The sequence below is a fragment of the Myotis brandtii genome, unplaced genomic scaffold (assembly GCF_000412655.1).
Source record: "Myotis brandtii unplaced genomic scaffold, ASM41265v1 scaffold333, whole genome shotgun sequence".
NCBI lineage: Eukaryota > Metazoa > Chordata > Mammalia > Chiroptera > Vespertilionidae > Myotis > Myotis brandtii.
In genome coordinates, this window is record NW_005362842.1 from 2,731,962 (window position 1) to 2,751,161 (window position 19,200).

A 19,200-nucleotide genomic window follows, 5' to 3' on the forward strand; every position below is an offset into this window, starting at 1 on the left:
GTGGGAGGGGTAAGGGCAGAGGGTGGGGTGGGAACTGGGTGGAGGTGGGCCAGCCGCAGGAGGTTGGCTGGCCATAGGATGTTGGCTGGCCATGGGAGGTTGTCTGTGGGAGTGCACTGACCACCAGAGGGCAGCTCCTGCATTGAGCGTCTGCCCCCTGGTGGTCAGTGTGTATAATAGCAACTGGTCCACTGGTCTTTCTAGTCATTCGGTCTTCACAGTCGCTTAGGCTTTTAGATATAGAATGTATATATCTATATATATCTATATATATATAAAATTTGATTGTTTTCTTGGAACTAATGGATAGAGCTCTTCTCCCTGAAAATAAGATTCATATAACATAGCATATAATAACTTCCATTGTTCAATAACAAGTGGTGTTTTCATTTTATAATTAAAGAAGTGAAATGTTCTAATGAGGCAACTCTGGGTGGATTCCTGAATGGTTACTGGGGGGCTGGTCACTAAAGACCAACCCATGATTAGAAGCTTGGAATTTTCAGCCGTACCCCTTATCCTTTGGAGAGGGGAGAAGGGCTAGAAATAGTTAAAATTGATCATGCCTCATGCCTCATGCCTATGTGAGGAATTCTCCATAAAATGTCAAGTGTAGGGGATTTGGAGAGCTTCCAGGTTGGTGAACACATTCATGTGCTGGGAGGGTGATGCACCCCAGCTCCACAAGGAAGAAGCTCATGTGCTCACGACCCTCCCAGAGCTTCTCCAATATATCTCTCCCTCTGACTGTACATCTTTGTCCTTCATCATATCCTTTATCAAACCGATAAACATGCTTCCCTGGGTTTTGTGAGCCGCTCTTGCAAATTAATTGAACCCAGGGAGTGGGTCATTGGAACCTCTAATTTGTAGCTGGTTGGTTAGAAACATGGGTGACAATCTGGGATGGTGACTGGCGTTGAAAGTGGGGTGGGGGGCAGCCTGTCTTGTGGCTCTGATCCCTTACCCTATGGAATCTACTGCTATCTCTGGGTAGATGGTGTCAGAATTGAGTTAAATGCTGGTGTCCGAGAATTGTTTTTGTAGGAGGAGAAATGCTTGGTGACCAGAAGTGTCAGAAGTGAAGTGTTTTGTGTGAGTAGTAAAGAGACTCACAGAAGAAGAACATTGTAAGAACTGGGTTTTCTCTGCACAGGAAGGTGGAAAACTGAGTTTTTTCCAACACGCACCAGTTTCTGTGCCTCAGCTTCTTACCCTCTTTGTTGTTGTTTTGTCAACTCAGAGCAGATTTTTCTCCCATCCAATAAGTTTGGTAACATCTTGGAAGAAAGGTTTTACCTTTTCTGATTTCCTTCTTTGATGGTTGCTTCTAGAAAGTTAAGCCCCAGAGTTTCTGATCATATAACCATTTGAGCTGTGAGTCAGCTGATAACTGTGGTTCAGGATGCGTAAAATTCAGTCAGCTCAGCTCTGCCTCCCTGTTTGAAGGCCATCTCCTTTGTAGAGTGCATATCTTTATTGAGGAACTAGAGGCCTGGTGCACGAATTCATGCACGGGTTGGGTCTAGCCAGGGGAAGGGGCCACGGGCAGTTGGCTGGCTGGCCCCGCCCCCAATCGGGGTGGGGGGGTGATCAAGGGTGGGGCTGGTGGGGGGGGCTATGGGCAGCCCCACCCCCTGGGGGAACTCCTGGTCGAACTCCTGGTTGAGGGGACAATTTGCATATTAGCCTCTTATTATATAGGATTCTTAGGCTCCAGAGCAGTCAGTTGACCAGATTCTTTCTGTTTTTACATTCTAATAATTTATTAGAAGAAAGAAGACAATGAATAGACACCTTGTGCTTTGAACCCACCGGGCTTTATGTTAAGTAGGGGAAGAATATAAATGATAAGGGCAGAGACCATCTCTGATGCTTTGGACTAAGTCTCCATTCCTAGTTTTCTAAGAATACCTGGAGTGCTTCCCCTGTAATCCCAGAGCTTTCTAAATTATGGTCTCATGTATGGTGGACTTTGACCTGATCGATAAGGAAGCAGTTACTAAAATACTAATGCTTGATTTATTTTTCTGGTATATATTTAGTGTGTCCTGTGTGCCTTGCTTTGTTTACAAGTCCTTTTGTTGGGAATGGGATAGTTGAGGAAGGAAAGTGTCATAGAAGTATCATCTACAGGCCCTATCTTTGAGGAGCTTTCAGGAGTTAGAGAAACAACCTTGCAAACATTCAAATAAAATAAAAAAATACAAGCAAACAAAAGAACCTAGTATAACTGTGTATAGGATAGCTGAAAGAATTTAGAAGATTAAGAGTATTTCATTTCTGTTCCAGGGAGTCCTTTGGAAGAGGTGAATATTGAGCCAGGTATTAAAGGAATCAGTTCATGAGAAAAAGTGAAGCAAAAGACCAGAATGCATTTAAATAAATGTTCTTTGGGGGGTATATTCAATTTTATGATGGTAGACTGAGCATACTTTTATTTTCCATTCATTAAATCTTAATGAAATGACTGGAAGAACAGAGGGAATACATTCTTCAAAGATGAGCAATGTTAGGAATTTCTGGATGAGGAAGGCCAGTGGTATCTTACTGATGGATTAATGCTGCGGAGGGAGTCCCAGCTCAGAGCACGTGCAGGAGCTATGCTGTGGCAGAGGTAGAAGTGCTTCCTCCTCATAGTAGACCTTGCAGGGACTATCTGCAGAGTGGCAGTGTGGTTTGTCAGCTTTAGGCTGAAGTCAGGCAATTGCTCTAGAGCTGTGGTTCCCAACGTGGGGCACACACCCTACAGGGGGGCAATTCGAGAATGAGTTATTAACAGTGAATTTTTTTAAACAATTTCTTAGTGTATTTCTTCCTTAGTACTTCAGCTGTCCTTTCGTTCTTTTATTTTTCTCTTTCATGGATGCCATGTTCTTTGGAAGCTTGTTTAGAGCAAGTTAATGACCTTTTAGGCTTCCTCCACTGCCTAGGAGTTCACTTTTTGAATAATAAGAATCATATGTCACGGGGAGGGGGGCATCAGATTTTAGAGATGCTTAGGTGGAGCATGTCCAATAAAAGGTTGGGAACCACTGCTCTAGGGATATTGAGCAGTTTACTCTAGGGGAGGTTCTAGGGCTCCAAGTGGAGACTGACATCCACAAGAAGGGAGTCTAGGGGCACTAGCTTCTCTGCCTTTCCCTGCCCATACTCTAAAAGGGAGGGGGAGGGGCAGCACCTGTATGCATGTTCCCAGGCCTGGCCTCCCAGTCCAAGGTTTGTTGGAGAAAGTAACTTATTAGGCAGCAGATAGCCTCACCAGACACCTGCGTTGTCAACCTCATTCATTTTAAATAGGAACAGTTCACCAAAGATCATGAGACTGTGAGGAAAGCAAGCAGCAAAGAAGAGGAAAAGAGAAATGAGCAGAACAGCTGTCTTCAGGAGAAACAAGTTAAAGAAAAGAACTTGTAAGATTTTAAGTTAGAATCCTCAGATCAAGATGAAGCTTTGTCTGCAAAACAAAAATGGGACAAGAAAAATTAAGGAAAATTTAAAACATGGTTGCCTTGATTAAAATCAGCAAAAATATTGAGTAGAGGAAGAAGTGGGGAGATATATAAGATCTAAATTCATTAACTTTCAAATCAGGATGCCTGTAACTGGTCTTCATGTGGATAACTAAGGAACTAGAGGCATGAGCATATTTGGAGTTAGGGAGGTATCAGTGAGAAGCGATTCTGACTGGAAAGTGGGATTTGTTTTTAAAGGGACTGAGGACAGGGTGATTTGTTTCTCATTTTGTCTACAGCTGACTATATCTGCACCAAAACAATTAGGGGTTTTTTGCATTTTTTTTCTTTTAACCAATGTTCAAAAAATCTGTGCCCAACTCAGTTCTCTGGATATAGGCTGAACTAATATGGGCATTAAGTAAAAGTTGAATTAATTTTGCAAATGAGCTCCTTGGGGGGGCAGCATCCCTGTTTTCAGTGTTGTACTCCTGGGAAGAAGATCAGAGCCTGTGGCAAGGCCTGGACTGGACGCTTCTCTGAAGAGTTGTTCCTCGGGTGGAGCAGTGGCTCTCGGGCTGGACTCCCCAGACCTATGCATGTCTGTGGGGCAGTGATTGCCATCATGAGCTGTTTTCAGTCATTCTGAACTTGGGAATTGTGGCAACTCACTATGGCAGTAACTGATTCTTATCTGCTAAGACTTTGATGGACATGTTATAAGATTTAATTTAAAAATGGGAAGATTAATCTTTTTTCAAATAATGCAATTTGTTTGGTAAATAAAAATTTTCATTTCCGGAATCCATGGGAGCAAAGTAATAAAAAAAATCATTGTAATACAGTGTTGTGACACATACCCAGACTTTTCTCCTCATACTCAGATCTAACACCCAGTTTCTAACTACCAATTTTAGCCTCTAGTAGTTTTATATATTTGAAGTTTCTTGCATGTCGTAAAGACATGGTAGATGCTTTCTTTAAAGTGGGTATATGTTTTATTATAAAATCAAGGGTTTTTTTTGTTTTAATTTTAAATATATTTTTTTATTGTTGATAGTATTACAGATACCTCCCATTTTCTCCCCCTTTACCCGCCTCCTCCCAGCCTCTACCCACCCCTCTAGGTCTTCACTGCCCTGTTGCCCATGTCCATGGGCTATGCATATAAGTACGTAAGTTCTTTGGTTTATCTCTTCTCGCCCGCCCAACCGCACCATGATGTATGTCAGTCTGTTCCATGCCTCTAGGCTTCCGGTCTTATTTTGTTGGTCAATTCATTTTATTCATTAGATTCCACGAATAAGTGAGATCATGTGATATTTGTCTTTCCCAGATTTCACTTAGCCTAATACTTTCCAGGTCCATCCATGCTGCCCCAAACGGTAAGAGATTCCTCTTTTTTATAGCTAAGTGCTGGGCTCTGCTTTGCTGCTGACTTTGGGGCCTGTGCTGCTTTCAAACCTGTTTCTTCATCTGCAGTAGATGACTCATCTGCTCTGCTCCCTCATGGAATCGCAGTTTTAACAGTTCAGTGAGGCTCAGAACACAAAAAGTGCTTTGTAGAATATAAATTGCTATACAGTTTTCTTAGTGAGAAGCCACATAACATGAGATACATATTCCTGTGAAAATTTAGCATCTTTTAAAACTGTTTCATCTGAGTCTCCTGTCCTGAACTGATAAGTGGAAGAAGTTTTGCTTCCCCGCCCCCTGCTTGAGAGGGCAAACCTCTTATTCAAAGGTGTAATCCTCTAAAATGGCAGGACCCCTTGAGTTTCATTGCCTTCAGTTGGACCAGAATAATTTTCATAACTTTCCTGATAGGAGACCCACCAGTCTTCAACCTGGGGAATTGAGGGTGGGCTGTTTGTGCTGACCAGTCATCACCGGCTGCTAGTCCTGCCACAGTTCATCATGCTGGATTTCCCTTCTCCAAACAAGGCCCTCGGTTCTCCTTTCCCCTGACATCGTCCAGTAACTCACTTGATGGAAAATATCCACATTTCCCATTCTGTCATTTGCCAAGACTTACTGGTTCTACTTCAGCTGAATCTTTAAAATTATTTCCACCTTTGAGTTTTTATTGATTATATCTAGCCTAGGTCTTCATTGCGTCTTCTGTGAGCATACCATCATGCCCTTTTCACACAGAATGAAGTTGAAATCTAAACTCTCTAGGCTGGTATACCCCTGGTTTCTTTTCAGCTCTGTCACTTAGTACTTCTGTTCACTTCCCTGTCACCCAGCCACACAGACTGTCTTTTACTAAATGTGCTCTTAAAACTCTTCCATTTCTCAAAATGTCATAATGGTTAAAAGCATGTCTGGGTTCAAATCTTTTCTCTGCCGTTCACTAGTCATGTTACCCTGGAAATCTAACTGAACCTCATTGTGCCTACTGATAAAATGAGACTAATAAGACTAGTATCTGCCTTATAAGGTTGTTGTGAAAAGTAAAGGAGGTAATTCACGTAAAGGACTTAGAGAACTGTGTCTGCATGTATCATTTATAAGTATTAGTTGTGATGAGGATGATGAGGATGATGGTGATTGTGCCTGCATGTATTGTTATATAAGTATTAGCTATGATAATGATGATTCCTATCTTCTGTCAAAATTCTATGTATATCCCCACTCGAATACATTTTCCCAAATCTCCCCAACGATAAGTAATCTAATCCATCCATTGATAAACTCCATTTGTTTATATATTCAATAAATATTTATTTAATACTTATTATGTATAAGGCATAAGGCGAATATACAACTTAACCAAATACATATTGCCCTCTAGGAAAAGTCGTCCATTCAGCAAATGTTTATTGAGCAACTGCAGAGGATCCAGGCACTGTATGGTACTGAGCCCATGTCAGAGTTAATGACTAACTTTGGTGACAGATCAGAGTTTGAGTACCTTAAGGAAAGAACAGTTGAAATGCTTTGAGAGTGTAGGAAAGAGATTCTATGCAGTAGGAGGCTCAGGAAGGCTTTTTAGAGGAGATGTTGCCATCTTAGCAGGGTTGCAGAATGGGTGGACTTTGGACTGTGGCTCTGCATGGTCTTTGGAATTTTCATAATTGTAATCTCCTCAAGGCAGGGACAGTGTTGTCTTCATTTTTCATTTTTGAGTTTTTAGTACTCACTTTGAGTCTTATACATAGATTATTCTCAATAGAGGATGATGACAGATTAGGGAGATGTCTCTTCCCATGTAACTTAAAGGGAGATTGAAATTTGATGTTTCTCAATACCTGCAAAGCAAGTGCATTTCCTAGAGAAGACATTTATATAAACTGAAAGTGAGGTTTTTGGCAATGTTCATATTAAAGTGGGACCTCGTTTCTCGAACTCAATTCGTTCCGGAAGGCTGTTCAAAAACCGAATCATTTTTTCCCATTAGAAATAATGTAAATTGAATGAATACATTCCAGACCTCTAAATGATTCCCTGTTTTAACCTTTCTTTATATATATAGTACATGTCTATTGTACTGTTTAATCTATAAACACTTTAAAAACAAAAAGGACATGAAATGTAAATGATAATTTAACAAAAAAGAAAGGAAATGTACAGTAAAAAATAAAATATAGCAATAATTATAAGCAGCAACAAAACAAACAAAAAAAACACGAAAATATTCACAGCACAATATCCTGAGATTTTAGCAGTGGTAAACTGACTCATATTTGTGGATTCTCTCCTTTGTCACCTGAGAGATGCGTGACTGATCATACAGGTATCAGCATGAAAGGGTTGTCAGGTTGAGAAGCGAATTGTTTGAGATGGAAGACATTTAAGAAACAAGGTTCCACTGTATTTTATTTCTTATCACATTAATCATAGCCATAGGAGTCACAATAGGGGTGTAAAAAAGTGAATTCTGCATTGAAAGCTATTTCTTCCCATGTTTTTGTATATTTTTAGGAAGAAATTCTTTTAGATTTTCAACTAAAGCCTACCCTGGTCCAAGGATTCCAGGATGTGATATCATAACTTTGATCATATGAGAAATCTTAGTTTCAAAAACTGCCCAATAGGTTTAATTCTGAATTTCTCCTTGTAGCAAGGAGCAAGGACCAACCCCAGTGGAAAAAAAGAAGAAAGGAAAAAGGAAAAGTGAAACCACAGTGGAGAGTTTAGAGCTGGATCAGGGCCTGCCGAACCCATCCCTGCGGAGTCCTGAGGAATCCACTGAGTCTACAGACAGCCAGGTACAGCTGTGACCCGGAGCCCTGGTGAAGGTTACGGCTGCTAGATGGGATCTTGCTGACGCAATCCTGTCACTCCTCTCCCTCTCAAGCCTACATCCCTTGTGCACAGGCCTAGGCTGGGCTTTCATTGTTTTGGTGGGTAAGCACCAAAAGACCACAGACCTTTTCCCTAGCATCCTGACCTTTAGTATAATATTATTAATATAAAATAATCTCCCAGTTTTTTAGTGGTGTTTGCTTCCTTCTTGGAAAGGAGCATATTTGGCTGCAGAGCGAATGAATGTGGAAAATGAAGTTGAGAGCTAAGCTAGGTAAGGCACAGGGCCCTGTTTTGCAATGTAAGTATGCATTTAGGACTCAAGGCTGGGCCAGTCTGCACAAGGACATTTTCGTAGTCCTAGATGCTGGAAAAGTCAGGATGTATTTATTATGCCAAAATAGGAAGGAAAGTTTGGCCAAACATGAAAACAAGGAGTTGTCTACCTACATGAAGTTTCTGACAATATGCCAAGTGTGCCCATGCCCGTGGTAGGACATGACCTTAGTAAGATATGACCTTGGTCAGCATGCGCTCCCTGAGTGAAGCAACATGAGTCTCCCGTTTGAAGTGCTATCTCCTCTGATGCCCATAGCAGTTCATCTGAACTGTGCTGCTGCAGGGGACCATTGAAAGTAAGACCGACTTGCTTTAACTTCAGTGCCATCTGGACCCTCATAGGTTTCTAGGTGATCTTCATTGTAGGAAGGTGTCAGCTCCTGATGTCATCGTGATAATAAGTAGTAGTGTCTGGGGTGTCAGAGCCAACCCCCACTCACTGCCTATAAATTTGGGCTTGTGGCTGCTAGATATCTGATTGGCAGAGAAGAAAGCACATTGGGTTGATGGGAGTTGGCAGGGGGTTAAGTGTTTCTAGGATGGTGATCTGTATGTGGGACTAAGGGCAGCTTTCTGTGTAGAACCCCTCATGTAAAGTTAAGCATCAGAGGTGACACAGTGAAGAAATGGGGGGAAGGCTAAGAGAGGCTCAGGAGATATCTTGTAGGAAATAAGGGAGGCGGGGTTTTGCTTTTGTTTTGTTTTTTAAGGTTTACGTACTTGAGAGTGAGCTAGCTGGTGAATGGTTCCCAGCGTGTTTCTGCTGCCTGGATGATGTGTATACAGAGATGAACCATGTGTTTTTATGTTGGAGGAAAGCCACTGGGCCACTTTGTTGCAGAATGTTGTCTCTGAAAGGTCACAAGCTGCTTAATTATAGACGAGTCCTCAGATGGTGACTCATGAGTCTTGTTTTGTCACACTTAAGATGTCTCATGTCTCCCTGTATTTCAAGGAGTATTATAAGATTCTAATAAAATTGGTATTATTTAATTTAGGAATTATATAAGTTGGTGAATTTAAGCAAAGCCAAAATCAACTATTATATATCATTGTCATAAAATCAGAGCTTCCAGCTAGGCTAGAAGGGACCTCAAAGATGATGGAGTTTACCTCCCATCCCTGTTTTACTGGAATAGAACCCAATTCTAGAAGGAGGTGAAAAGTCACTGCCGTTGATGAATGAAACATGCCTCACTGGATTCCAAGACTACACCTTCTCAGTTCCCCGCAGTTTGGATCCCCTCCCTCAACTAGGTCCCATTTTGAGCGAATTTAGTTCTTAAAAGAGTTGTGTTTAAGGAAGACTCCTTTTGTAATGTAAGAAAGGTCTCCTTTGCATGTTAGTGAGTATAGTTGAGAGTATTCTTTTACAAGTTTTTGCCTCTGACTCACAGAGCTCTCTGATGTGTTTTCCTTGCAGAAACGACGCTCTGGACGGCAAGTGAAGCGCAGAAAATACAACGAGGACCTGGATTTCAAAGTGGTGGATGACGATGGGGAAACAATCGCTGTTCTTGGAGCTGGCCGAGCATCTGCCCTCTCAGCTTCTACCCTGGCTTGGCAGGCAGAGGTACGGCCTTTGCATGGAATGTTGGTCTACCTGGTGGAGTTGTTCTGTGGCTATTTGCTAACACAAGTTAGATCATTTTAACTACTGCTTATAAAATTCAGACCCTCACTGTGCCAAGCAGGATCCTCTACCATTACACTGTTTCACCAAATGCATTTTTCAGATAAATGACTTTTCCTTATCCCTCTCATGACACTGCAGCCAAAAGACTTGCTGTCTTTTAATGCCTCAACTAGCAGTTCTTTCCCACCTACTGGCCTTTGTATGTGTTGTCCCTTCTTCCTGGAATGCTCTTTACCATGTGCTTTACATTTTACATGACTGGTTCACCATCTTTTAAAGTAGGTTTCTGTCCCTCAGCCTAGTGATTCTGTATTTCACTCCTGTGTGTTTCCTTCATAGCACTTACTACACTTGTAATTTGGATTTATGATTTCATTTTGTTGTCTCTCTCACTAGAATGGAAAAGTCTGATATGTGATAAATACTTGGTCGGTGAATAAAATCATGTGAACTAGTCATTACAGTTGGAACTTGTGTACTGAGAGTCCACCACAAGGCCAGGTCCTGGAATTCAAGGATGAGCATGAAGGGTTGGTCCCTGCCTCCCAGGAGCCTTAACTAGGAGAAGGAGCGTATGGCTGACCTACTACCACTTCTATGGCAGTCCTAGAAGTATGTGCTGGATACTGTAACTGCACAGAAGGAGGCATGGACAGGAACGGGAGGGCAGTCAGGGCTTTAGGAGGGGTAATGTCCAACATGAACTACAGCCCCAGAGCCTGGATGGTACCACAGGCTGTGGTATGATAGACAAGCGTGGCTGAGTGCTGCGGTCTAATTTGCAGAGCGCTGGGAGATGAGATCTGAGTGGTGGGTAGAACAAGTCACATAATGTAGATCCTTGGATGTCAGCTAAGGTATTTGGCCTTTATACTATAGATCAGAGAGGGATAGGAGGCATCGATGGGCTCAAGCAGAGAAGCAGGATGGCCATATTTGCATTTTAGGACTTTCCACTGGCAGCAACATCAAGGAGGAAGAAGATAGCATTAGGACCTGATGCCCAGATGTTAGAAAGGAAGAGCGGTAAATGTTGAAAAGGAGGAGGTCTGTGCCAAGGAGCTTGTAGAGAAGAAACTAGAAGCAAAAGGAGAAGCAGGCTGAGCATGTAGGAGGGGCATCATTGCCAGCAGCACATTCTGGCTATCTGTTGGTTCGGAGTCACTGTTGCTGACTTGGCAGAATTCACGCTCTGCATGTGCAGCAGCAGCACAAATACCTGTCCTTTCTCCTGGGCGCCGGTGTGGCTCACTGAAACCGATAATCCTTTATCTATTGAAACCACCTGGCCTCCAATTTGAAGCAATTTTACATAACTTCACATGTCCTTTCACTCTCTTGGCATGGAAGGTAGCTAGAAACAGGGTCATTGTTCCTTTTTTAATCAAGAAAGAGGCACAGAAAGACCCAGGTCATAGAATTATATAGTAGGTGTTGAACAGTGACCAGCACTAAGAGTTGGTTTCATGTGGAATATAAGACTTAATAGGAATAATAATTGACGTATTGTCATTGTAGTACTTTTCAAGCAAATAGTTAAGAGTAGCCCTCACAGACTGCCGTGCATTGATAGGATTATATTGCTTTATAATGGGTTTTTCTTCCTTGGAGATTTTATGGTTGGTTTAGTTTTTAAAAAACTATAAGGGAGCCCCAGCCGGCATGACTCAGTGGTTGAGGAGGTCATGGGTCGTCGATTCCTGGTTGGGGCACATGCCCGGAGTTGTGGGCTCGATCCCCAGTGTGGGGCATGCAGAAGACAAGCCAATCAATGATTCTCTCTTATCATTGATGTTTCTCTCTCTCCCTCTCCCTTCCTTTCTGAAATCAATAAAAATATATTTTTAAAAAATCAGTAAGATATTTTATTTTCTCCTCCTAGCCATTTAGCCTAAGTCATTAACTATATTTCAGTTATTGTTATGACTTCTCTCCTGGTACCTGAAGGGCAGAATTAGCTGATCTGACAGAAACAATTCAGGAAATTGTATGTATCTTAAAGCTCTTTTTATCCTCTTAAGGATACAGCAAAGAGAGGGAACTATATGGTGAAATACAAGATAGAATCTGAATTTGCATTAATTATGCCTCAACAGTTGTTACTAAATTTAAGCAAGAAAGAGGCCTGATCAGAGGTTTTGGTGCTGATGTTCAGAAAAGCAACCAGACCATAGGCCTGGCCCAGCACCCAGGGCAGACCAGATAGCTTGCAAGGGGGGTTGAGTGGGTTTCAAAATCAGTGCTCCGTAAAGCCCTGGCTGCTGCAGGACCAAAACAGCTTCACTTTCATCTATTGGGCTTCCTGGTGAGGTGTGAACAAAGATTTCCCGGGCTAATGCAAAGCTTAAAAGCCTTGGATCTCATCTTGGATTCCAGGCAATCCTCAAAGCATCCAGTGGCACAGAAAATCAGTTGAAGAAGATGAGGCTCTCTTTCATCTTTCTCCCGAGGCCCTTTGGATGGTGTCTGCTTGCTTGCTTGCTGGCTTTAGCTTGGGGCAGAGAAGGGTGTGGAAAAGGCATAAAAAAGGCCCCGCTGGCACCTGTTGGCAATTCTGTGCTATCTCTTATCAGCATGCTCAGCCCAATTCTGTGGCTGCTGGCCCCTGTCCCAGCCCCAGATTGCAACCTCAGTATTGGTTACCTAGTGGTGAGTTGCTAAAAACATCTTTACACATGATTCATTCTAGTTCAAGACTGGCAGATTAGCACAGCCTGCTTTAGAGTCCAGAGGACAGTCCCCTCACTAGGAGCTGGGATTCAGGGGCTGGAAATAAGTTTCCACCCTGACACGAACTCCTTGTTTTCCTATTCTTTGTCACATGGATGTTAGTACTTGGAACAGAGGGAACTTTCACAGTTGTACATTTACAGGGTATAGATTTTTACAAGATTGTCTCAGGTTTTGCCTCCTACAATTTGTGTGGTTTGTATGATTTTGCCTTTTGGAACAAAAGGACTTTAATTTGAATGAGGTTCAACTCATGGTGCTCCCCTGTGCCTCACCACTGTGTCTTTGCAGACAGCCGCTCTGCTTTGGCCTTTTCCTGTGCCTGGCAGGTTGAGCTCAGTTATTGCCTCCCCCAGCAAGCTCCCTACTCCCCCTGAGCTGGGGATAAGTTCCTCTCTCCTATGCTCCCACAGCATTCTCCTATTTAACTTTTTCATTGTCCTTTAAACACCTGCCAGTTTTTGCTTTCCTTCTAAACCAGCAGTTTTCAACTTTTTTTCTAATAGCACTCATAATTACTAAAATTCTGCAGCCCACCAAAAAATACACTGTATTTTGCCTGAACAAAAAAAAAAAAAGGTGTAATTTGGTTCATTTATAATGGACGACTGTTGTTGTGTTAACTGTTGTCATTTTTTAAATTTGACAATCTAAATAAAAAGAGGTCAGTGTCCCTGACTAAATAGTCAGGTATTGCATGTTTCAAAATTTCTTGCAGCAGACCAGTTGAAAATCGCTGTTCTAAACCATGAACTATTTAAGGATAGGGCTTGTATCTTTTTTTTCTTCTTCTCTGTATCTCTCAGGCATGAATTTCAATAAAGTAAAATTTACATGAATTCCCAGGAACTATTCAGGCAAAAATTCACTTATGGCACTTTCCAGCCTCTGTTTTGTGGTGTTACGACTGTTTATTTATTATTACCAAAGTCAGGAGTCAGTTGGAATCCATATCCCACTTGTCCAGAGCCTGTGACTCTTCAGATTTGTCAGTGCCTCTGTCACACTGTTCTGAATATTACTCACCATTGTTCCCTCATTCAGATTATAAACTTGCAAAACAAGTGTCACTTTAGTTTAGCATAATGTTCACCTAACATAGGTAGTACCAACGTAAAGACTTGTACTGAGTTGTACTTACATATTTATTTAATATATGAATAATGAATAAATATGCTTAAAACCCATTATGTAAACAGGTATGATTTTTAACTCCTAGGTTAGAAAAACAAGAATGAGATATTTTTCTTTTTTCTCTCAGCCTCTTGTTTTCTCCATTTCTTTATACTGGCATATTTTTCCCATTGGTATTCATTTACTTCTTGCTCCAAGCAGACACTCTAGCCTGCAAACAGACCCCTTGGCAAAAATGACTTGGTGCTCTTTGGCATTTGGCACTGCTCTAGTTTTGTACCAGCTTCCATGATTCAGTGCTTTGGCTCCGATCCACTTGGCCTGGGTGGATGATCTCGATTCTTCCTATTTCTTCATTGGCTACAACCACCATTTCCCACCCTGAATCTTTCTTCAGATCATCTCCTGTACTTATTTCCTTTTGGTTTCTGCTGCTACCCATTGTGCTGAGGCCAGTGTTCAGGTTATTGCAGTATGCATTTGTATAGCATCCTGCTGCAGTCTCTGTCCTCCTAATCCATTACCAAACTAATTTTCCCACAATACCAGAGAAAGTTTGGTGTTTCTCAGTGTCCTGCTCAAGAATCTAAGCTGGTTACTTCTTAACTCCTTTAAAAGGTTGAAACTCCTGCCTGATTTTTTAAAAAATGTGGCTGCACCTGTTCACCCTCATTTATTTCCATTCCTCATTGTGTATAATGCTTTTGCTCTACTGAGACTGGTTACTGAGTGTTCCAAATATGCATCCTACTCCCCATAGACTCCTTCTTTCATCCTTTGGGTTCATTTTGGCTTTCCTTCCTGTTTTCTGACCTCTTATGAACCACCATTCTTTTGGGCCCAACTAACACCATCTATTCTGTGAATTCCAAGCTGTTCTTGCCTTCTGCATTCTGGTTAGCTTATGGTTACTATCACACTAATTAGCTTTTTCCTGGGACATCTAAGAAAAATCTGTTTAATTTTGCTTTCCCTGAATGAGTATAAACCCCTGAAACTGGGCATCTTGTTTGATGCTACTTTTGTATTTCCTTGACACTTGGGAAATACTTGATGATTTGAAAAGGTGATGTGCTTCTTGTTATAGTCTCTCCTTATGGTTAGTTAAATAGAAGTAAATCAGGTGCTTGGTTGAAGTTGGGAGCAAATTGGTTTGAAAACGTTTGAAATTTTTTCTAAGAAAAACTGTTTAATTATGTGAGTCTCTGATATGAATGTGAATGAATTAAAATGGTCTTCTTTGAAGGATGATTTGAGAAAATTCCAAGCAGTTGAGAACAGATGGTTGTTATGGAAGTGTGCTTGGCAAGCAGATTTAGTTTATATCTGTGTGTATCTGTATACACTAAGTGTTTATACACACATGATCTTGCTTTTATGCACAATCTCTGTTTAGGAAAAAAAAATCTTGATTTCCCAATTTCCTTCCTATTTTGATGCGTATTTTGAAAATGCTACTCTCCTTTCCTTTTATTAGGATAGAGTAAGAACCTGTCTTCAGTATTTTGATGATGACCATTGATTTTTTAAACCCCTGCCAAAAAAATAAATTGAAAATTTATTTCAAATTTCTTAATTTTTTACTTGAAAATTTTCTATAATTAAGAATATTTTAAGTCCTCCATCCTTTTAGTAGTCAGAATAAAGTCCTGTGCTTTCTTCATCCATGTGTTACTGTTTCCTTGGATTTGGTCCTAGTTAAAAACTCTGAATAGCAATCAAAATTCTACCCTCAGAAACCATCTTTTCCTGTTTTCCATGGTAGGTAAGAATAAGAGAATATTTGAATCTGGTAGTGAGGAAGAGGCAATTGTTCCTCTCAGTATGTATGAGTGCTTGCTGGTTATTCTAGTCTGGATTATGCAGACTTAGCAGTAGGTTGGAAAGGTAGTTGGCAATTATGACACTTTAATGCTGGCTAGCAGAGGTCTAACTCAGGTGTCACTGTATTTCCAAAGCCTCTGCTCATTTTCCCACATGCTCTGGCTTCTATGGTCCCATAGCACTTGCTTTATACTGTTACAAAGTTGTATAGCAAAAATCTCTTGGCATTATTTATTCAAAAATATTTATTGAGCACCTACTATATGCCAAGTAGTGTTCAAGATAACATCAAGAAACAAAAGAGACAAAAATTTCTGCCCTCATGAAGGGAGCCTACAGCAAATGAAGAAGAAGCCTGCAACCAACACACCACCAATCTCTCCCTCCAGACATTTGCCAGATTTTGAACCCATGTGTGATGTGAAGCCAAACAGATAAGTTCAAAACTTCCAAAGGGTAACATTTTCTAGGGAATGGCTGCTAGTAAACCTAAAAATAAGAAAATTGTGTAGTCAGTGGTGGTAAGTGCTATGGGGAAAAAAATTAGAATAAGAGAGTGATAAGGATTTCAAGAATGGGGATTACAGTTTTAAACAAGGTGGTCAGTGTTGGACTATAAAGGTAACATTTGAGCAAAGAATTGAAGGAAGTAAAGAAGCAAGGGAGTTATGTAGGGGTGAAGAGCATGTCAGGCAGAGGGAATAGCCTATGCAAAGTCCCTGTATATATGAGGAACAGGCAAGGAGACCTTAAAGGTAACAAGATGAGATGGGAGACTGGGTACAGATACTATAGAGTTTTGTAGACTTTTGGAAGATCTTTGACTTCATTGTTATTATTTTTTCTTTTTTTATTGATTTTTAGAGAGAGAGGAAAGGAGAGGGAGAGAGAAATATCAATGTGAGAGCAAAACATCAATCGGCTGCCTCCTGCACGCCCTCTACCAGATCAAGCCCACAACCCAGATATGTGCCCTGACTGGGAATCAACCAGCAATCTTTCTGTGCATGGGACGATGCTCAACCAAGTGAGCCACACCAGCCATGGCTTATTCTGAGTTAGAGAAATATTTTAAGCAGTTTAAGCAAAAGGTGTCATAATAAAAAGGACCCTTGTGAATGTTTGAGAACAGAGTAGCAGGGCAACTAGTGAGGAGGCTCTTGGGAATAATCTGGGTGAGAAAAAAAGGTGGTTTAGATCAGGGTATAAGCAGTGGAAATGGTGAGAAACGGTTGGATTCTGAACATATTTTGAAGGAAGAGCCAACAAGATTTCTTTACTAATCAGAAATACATAAAGAGCTCTTGCAAATCAAAACAGAGGACAATTTTAAAAATAGGCAAGTGACTTGAATAGGAGCGTCACAAAGAGGATATCCACATGGCCAATAAGCATATGAAAAGGTTTTCAGCAGCCACAGTTATCAGGGAAATGTGAATTAAAGAGGCAATAATATTACACATCCACTAGCTGGCTAAAATTTTAAAGACTGACAATATCAAGTCAGGTGAACCATCCATACCTTGCTTGTGGCTGTAAAAAATGTTGAGATCACTTTGGAAAAAATGTTGACAGTATCTGTTAAAACCCAACATATAATAGTTTAGTAATTCCACTCCTATGTATGTATCCAAGATATCTGAGTGGAAAGACATACATGAACATTGGAAGCAACCCAAATATTCCTCAACAGTAAAATGGATAAATAAATGTTGGTGTATTTATAAAACAAAATACTACACAGTAATACAGAAGAATAAACCATGTACTATAACGATTCAATTTATATAAAGTTTAATAAAAAAACTAATTAATAGTGGTAGAAGTCTGAATAGTAGTTACTTCCCATGAGAGCACAAGGGTTTTCCAGAATGTTGGAAATGTTATATAACTTGCTCTGGATGGTACTTAACACAAGTGTGTATGTGTATATGTAAAAATCCATCAACTGAACACTTGAGGTCCCTGCATACTATATGTATGATGCCATACCCAGTAACTTTTAAAGCATTGTGTTAGCATGTCTGGTCATTTCTTGATGATGAAGACTATAGCTCATTTATTTCTGTAAGACCAGTGCATAAACTTAAGAGACACTCAGTAAATAATATGGAAGGAAATTAGGAAGGAAGTAGGAAGTTAGGAAAGAAGTTGGTTCATTAATCTAGTTTCTCTTAACCTAGCACCTGCCGGCTTGCCATAGAGCACTGTTTGTTGGCTGCAGGGTCGGGGTAGTGATCTTTACTGCTCAAGAAAATACATCTAGCTCTGGCTGGTGTGGCTCAGTTGGTTGGGCGACATCCCGTGCACTGAAAGGTTGTGGATTCAATTCCCAGTCAGGGCACATACCTGGTTCCTGGCTTAGAAGAGTTTGTGTAGGAGACAGACAATTGATGTTTCATTCTCACATTGATTTTTCTCTCTTCCTCTCTCTCTGAAAAATCAATAACAAATGTTAAAAAGGAAGGAAGGAAGGAAAGAAGGAAGGAAGGAAGGAAGGAAGGAAGGAAGGAAGGAAGGAAGGAAGGAAGGAAGGGAGGAAGGAAAGAGAGAGAACACCTTGCTTTGGCCCTTTTCTGTTAGCCATGCTGATAGTATAGGATAGGTCCAAGGATATGGAGAAGGGGGAGACTTTTTAATTACATGATGTAGATTAAGAATAATTAACAGTCTGCAGTCTGTGGTCCTTGTGAGTTTGATGCTTTATTTCCTTTTAAAGCATGAGACAATACTACACATCCATTAGAATGGCTAAAATTTTAAAGACTGACACTATAAAGTCTCTTTCTCTCTTTCTCTTCAACAGTTCAATAAATATTTGTTGGGACTCTCTTCCAATTCAACAAATATTTGTTGGTCACCCACTGTTGCCTGGCATTTTTGAGGTATCGAGCAACATCAATGAATAAAACAAATAAGGATCTCTGCCCTCAAAAGGTTTATATCGAATGGGAGAAGACAAGCAGTAAGCAATAAACTGCCTCCTCCTTTCCTAACTTGTGCTTAAGAATCAAACAGAACAAATACTTAAACAGAAAAACAAAAGCTTCTTCCTGTTGTATGGTAGGCATAGTTCACTTGCCTTCTTGTTGAGCTGTGGGAAAAAGACTTGTCATTTTGTATTAACTTCTGCATGGCACCTAGCACAATGCCATGTGTCTGGGGGGACGTAATATTTGTAACCTTTGGGAGCATCTGTCCGCGCCTGCTGATTTCCACATTTTTTTCCTACCATCTGCCCTCCTAATTTTTTGTAAACTATCACTTTTCTGGGAAAAGCTTGATTTTAAGATCTGAGAAAATACAAGTTTTCTGTAGTGGTATGGCTTTGTGACAACCGAACCCTAGAATGGGTAGACAGTGATACTCAGAATATACCGTCCTTTTGGAAAGTTCTGATCAGGCACCCAAATACTAGGTGTATCAGTTAGTAATGCAGATTTTGTAATTAAAGAAAACACGGTAATTTCAAGAGAAACATCGAAAATGCTTTATTCAAAGTAATGTCCATCGCTAGCTACTCATTTCCCCATCTTTCAGGTAATTTGAGGATACCTTCCCAATAGAACTTTTTTTGTTTTGAGGCAAACCATTCAGAGACCCTATTTTCCAATTCTTTGTACGTTTTGAAGTGCTGCTCAGAAAGTGTGTGTGCCATCCATCAGAACAAGTAGTAATCTGAAGGAGCAAGGTCTGGTGAATACAGAGGGTGAGTTAATACTTCCCAGGCAAGATCTTTTTATATATATATAATATATATTTTATTGATTTTTTTACAGAGAGGAAGGGAGAGGGATAGAAAGTTAGAAACATCGATGAGAGAGAAACATC

The 19,200-nt window shown here is 40.7% G+C and overlaps 1 protein-coding gene across 4 annotated transcripts in view; it reads left to right on the plus strand.

Moving 5' to 3' along the window:
* The window catches only part of CHD6 (chromodomain helicase DNA binding protein 6), a 174,960-nt gene that overhangs the window by 57,847 nt on the left and 97,913 nt on the right, over nucleotides 1-19,200 (plus strand). For all 4 annotated transcript variants that reach the window (XM_005871256.2, XM_005871255.2, XM_005871258.2 and 1 more), the window contains exons 3-4: nucleotides 7,522-7,669; nucleotides 9,469-9,618. In XM_005871256.2, coding sequence (XP_005871318.1) covers nucleotides 7,522-7,669; nucleotides 9,469-9,618 — 298 coding nt within the window. The remainder of the gene's footprint in view (nucleotides 1-7,521; nucleotides 7,670-9,468; nucleotides 9,619-19,200) is intronic.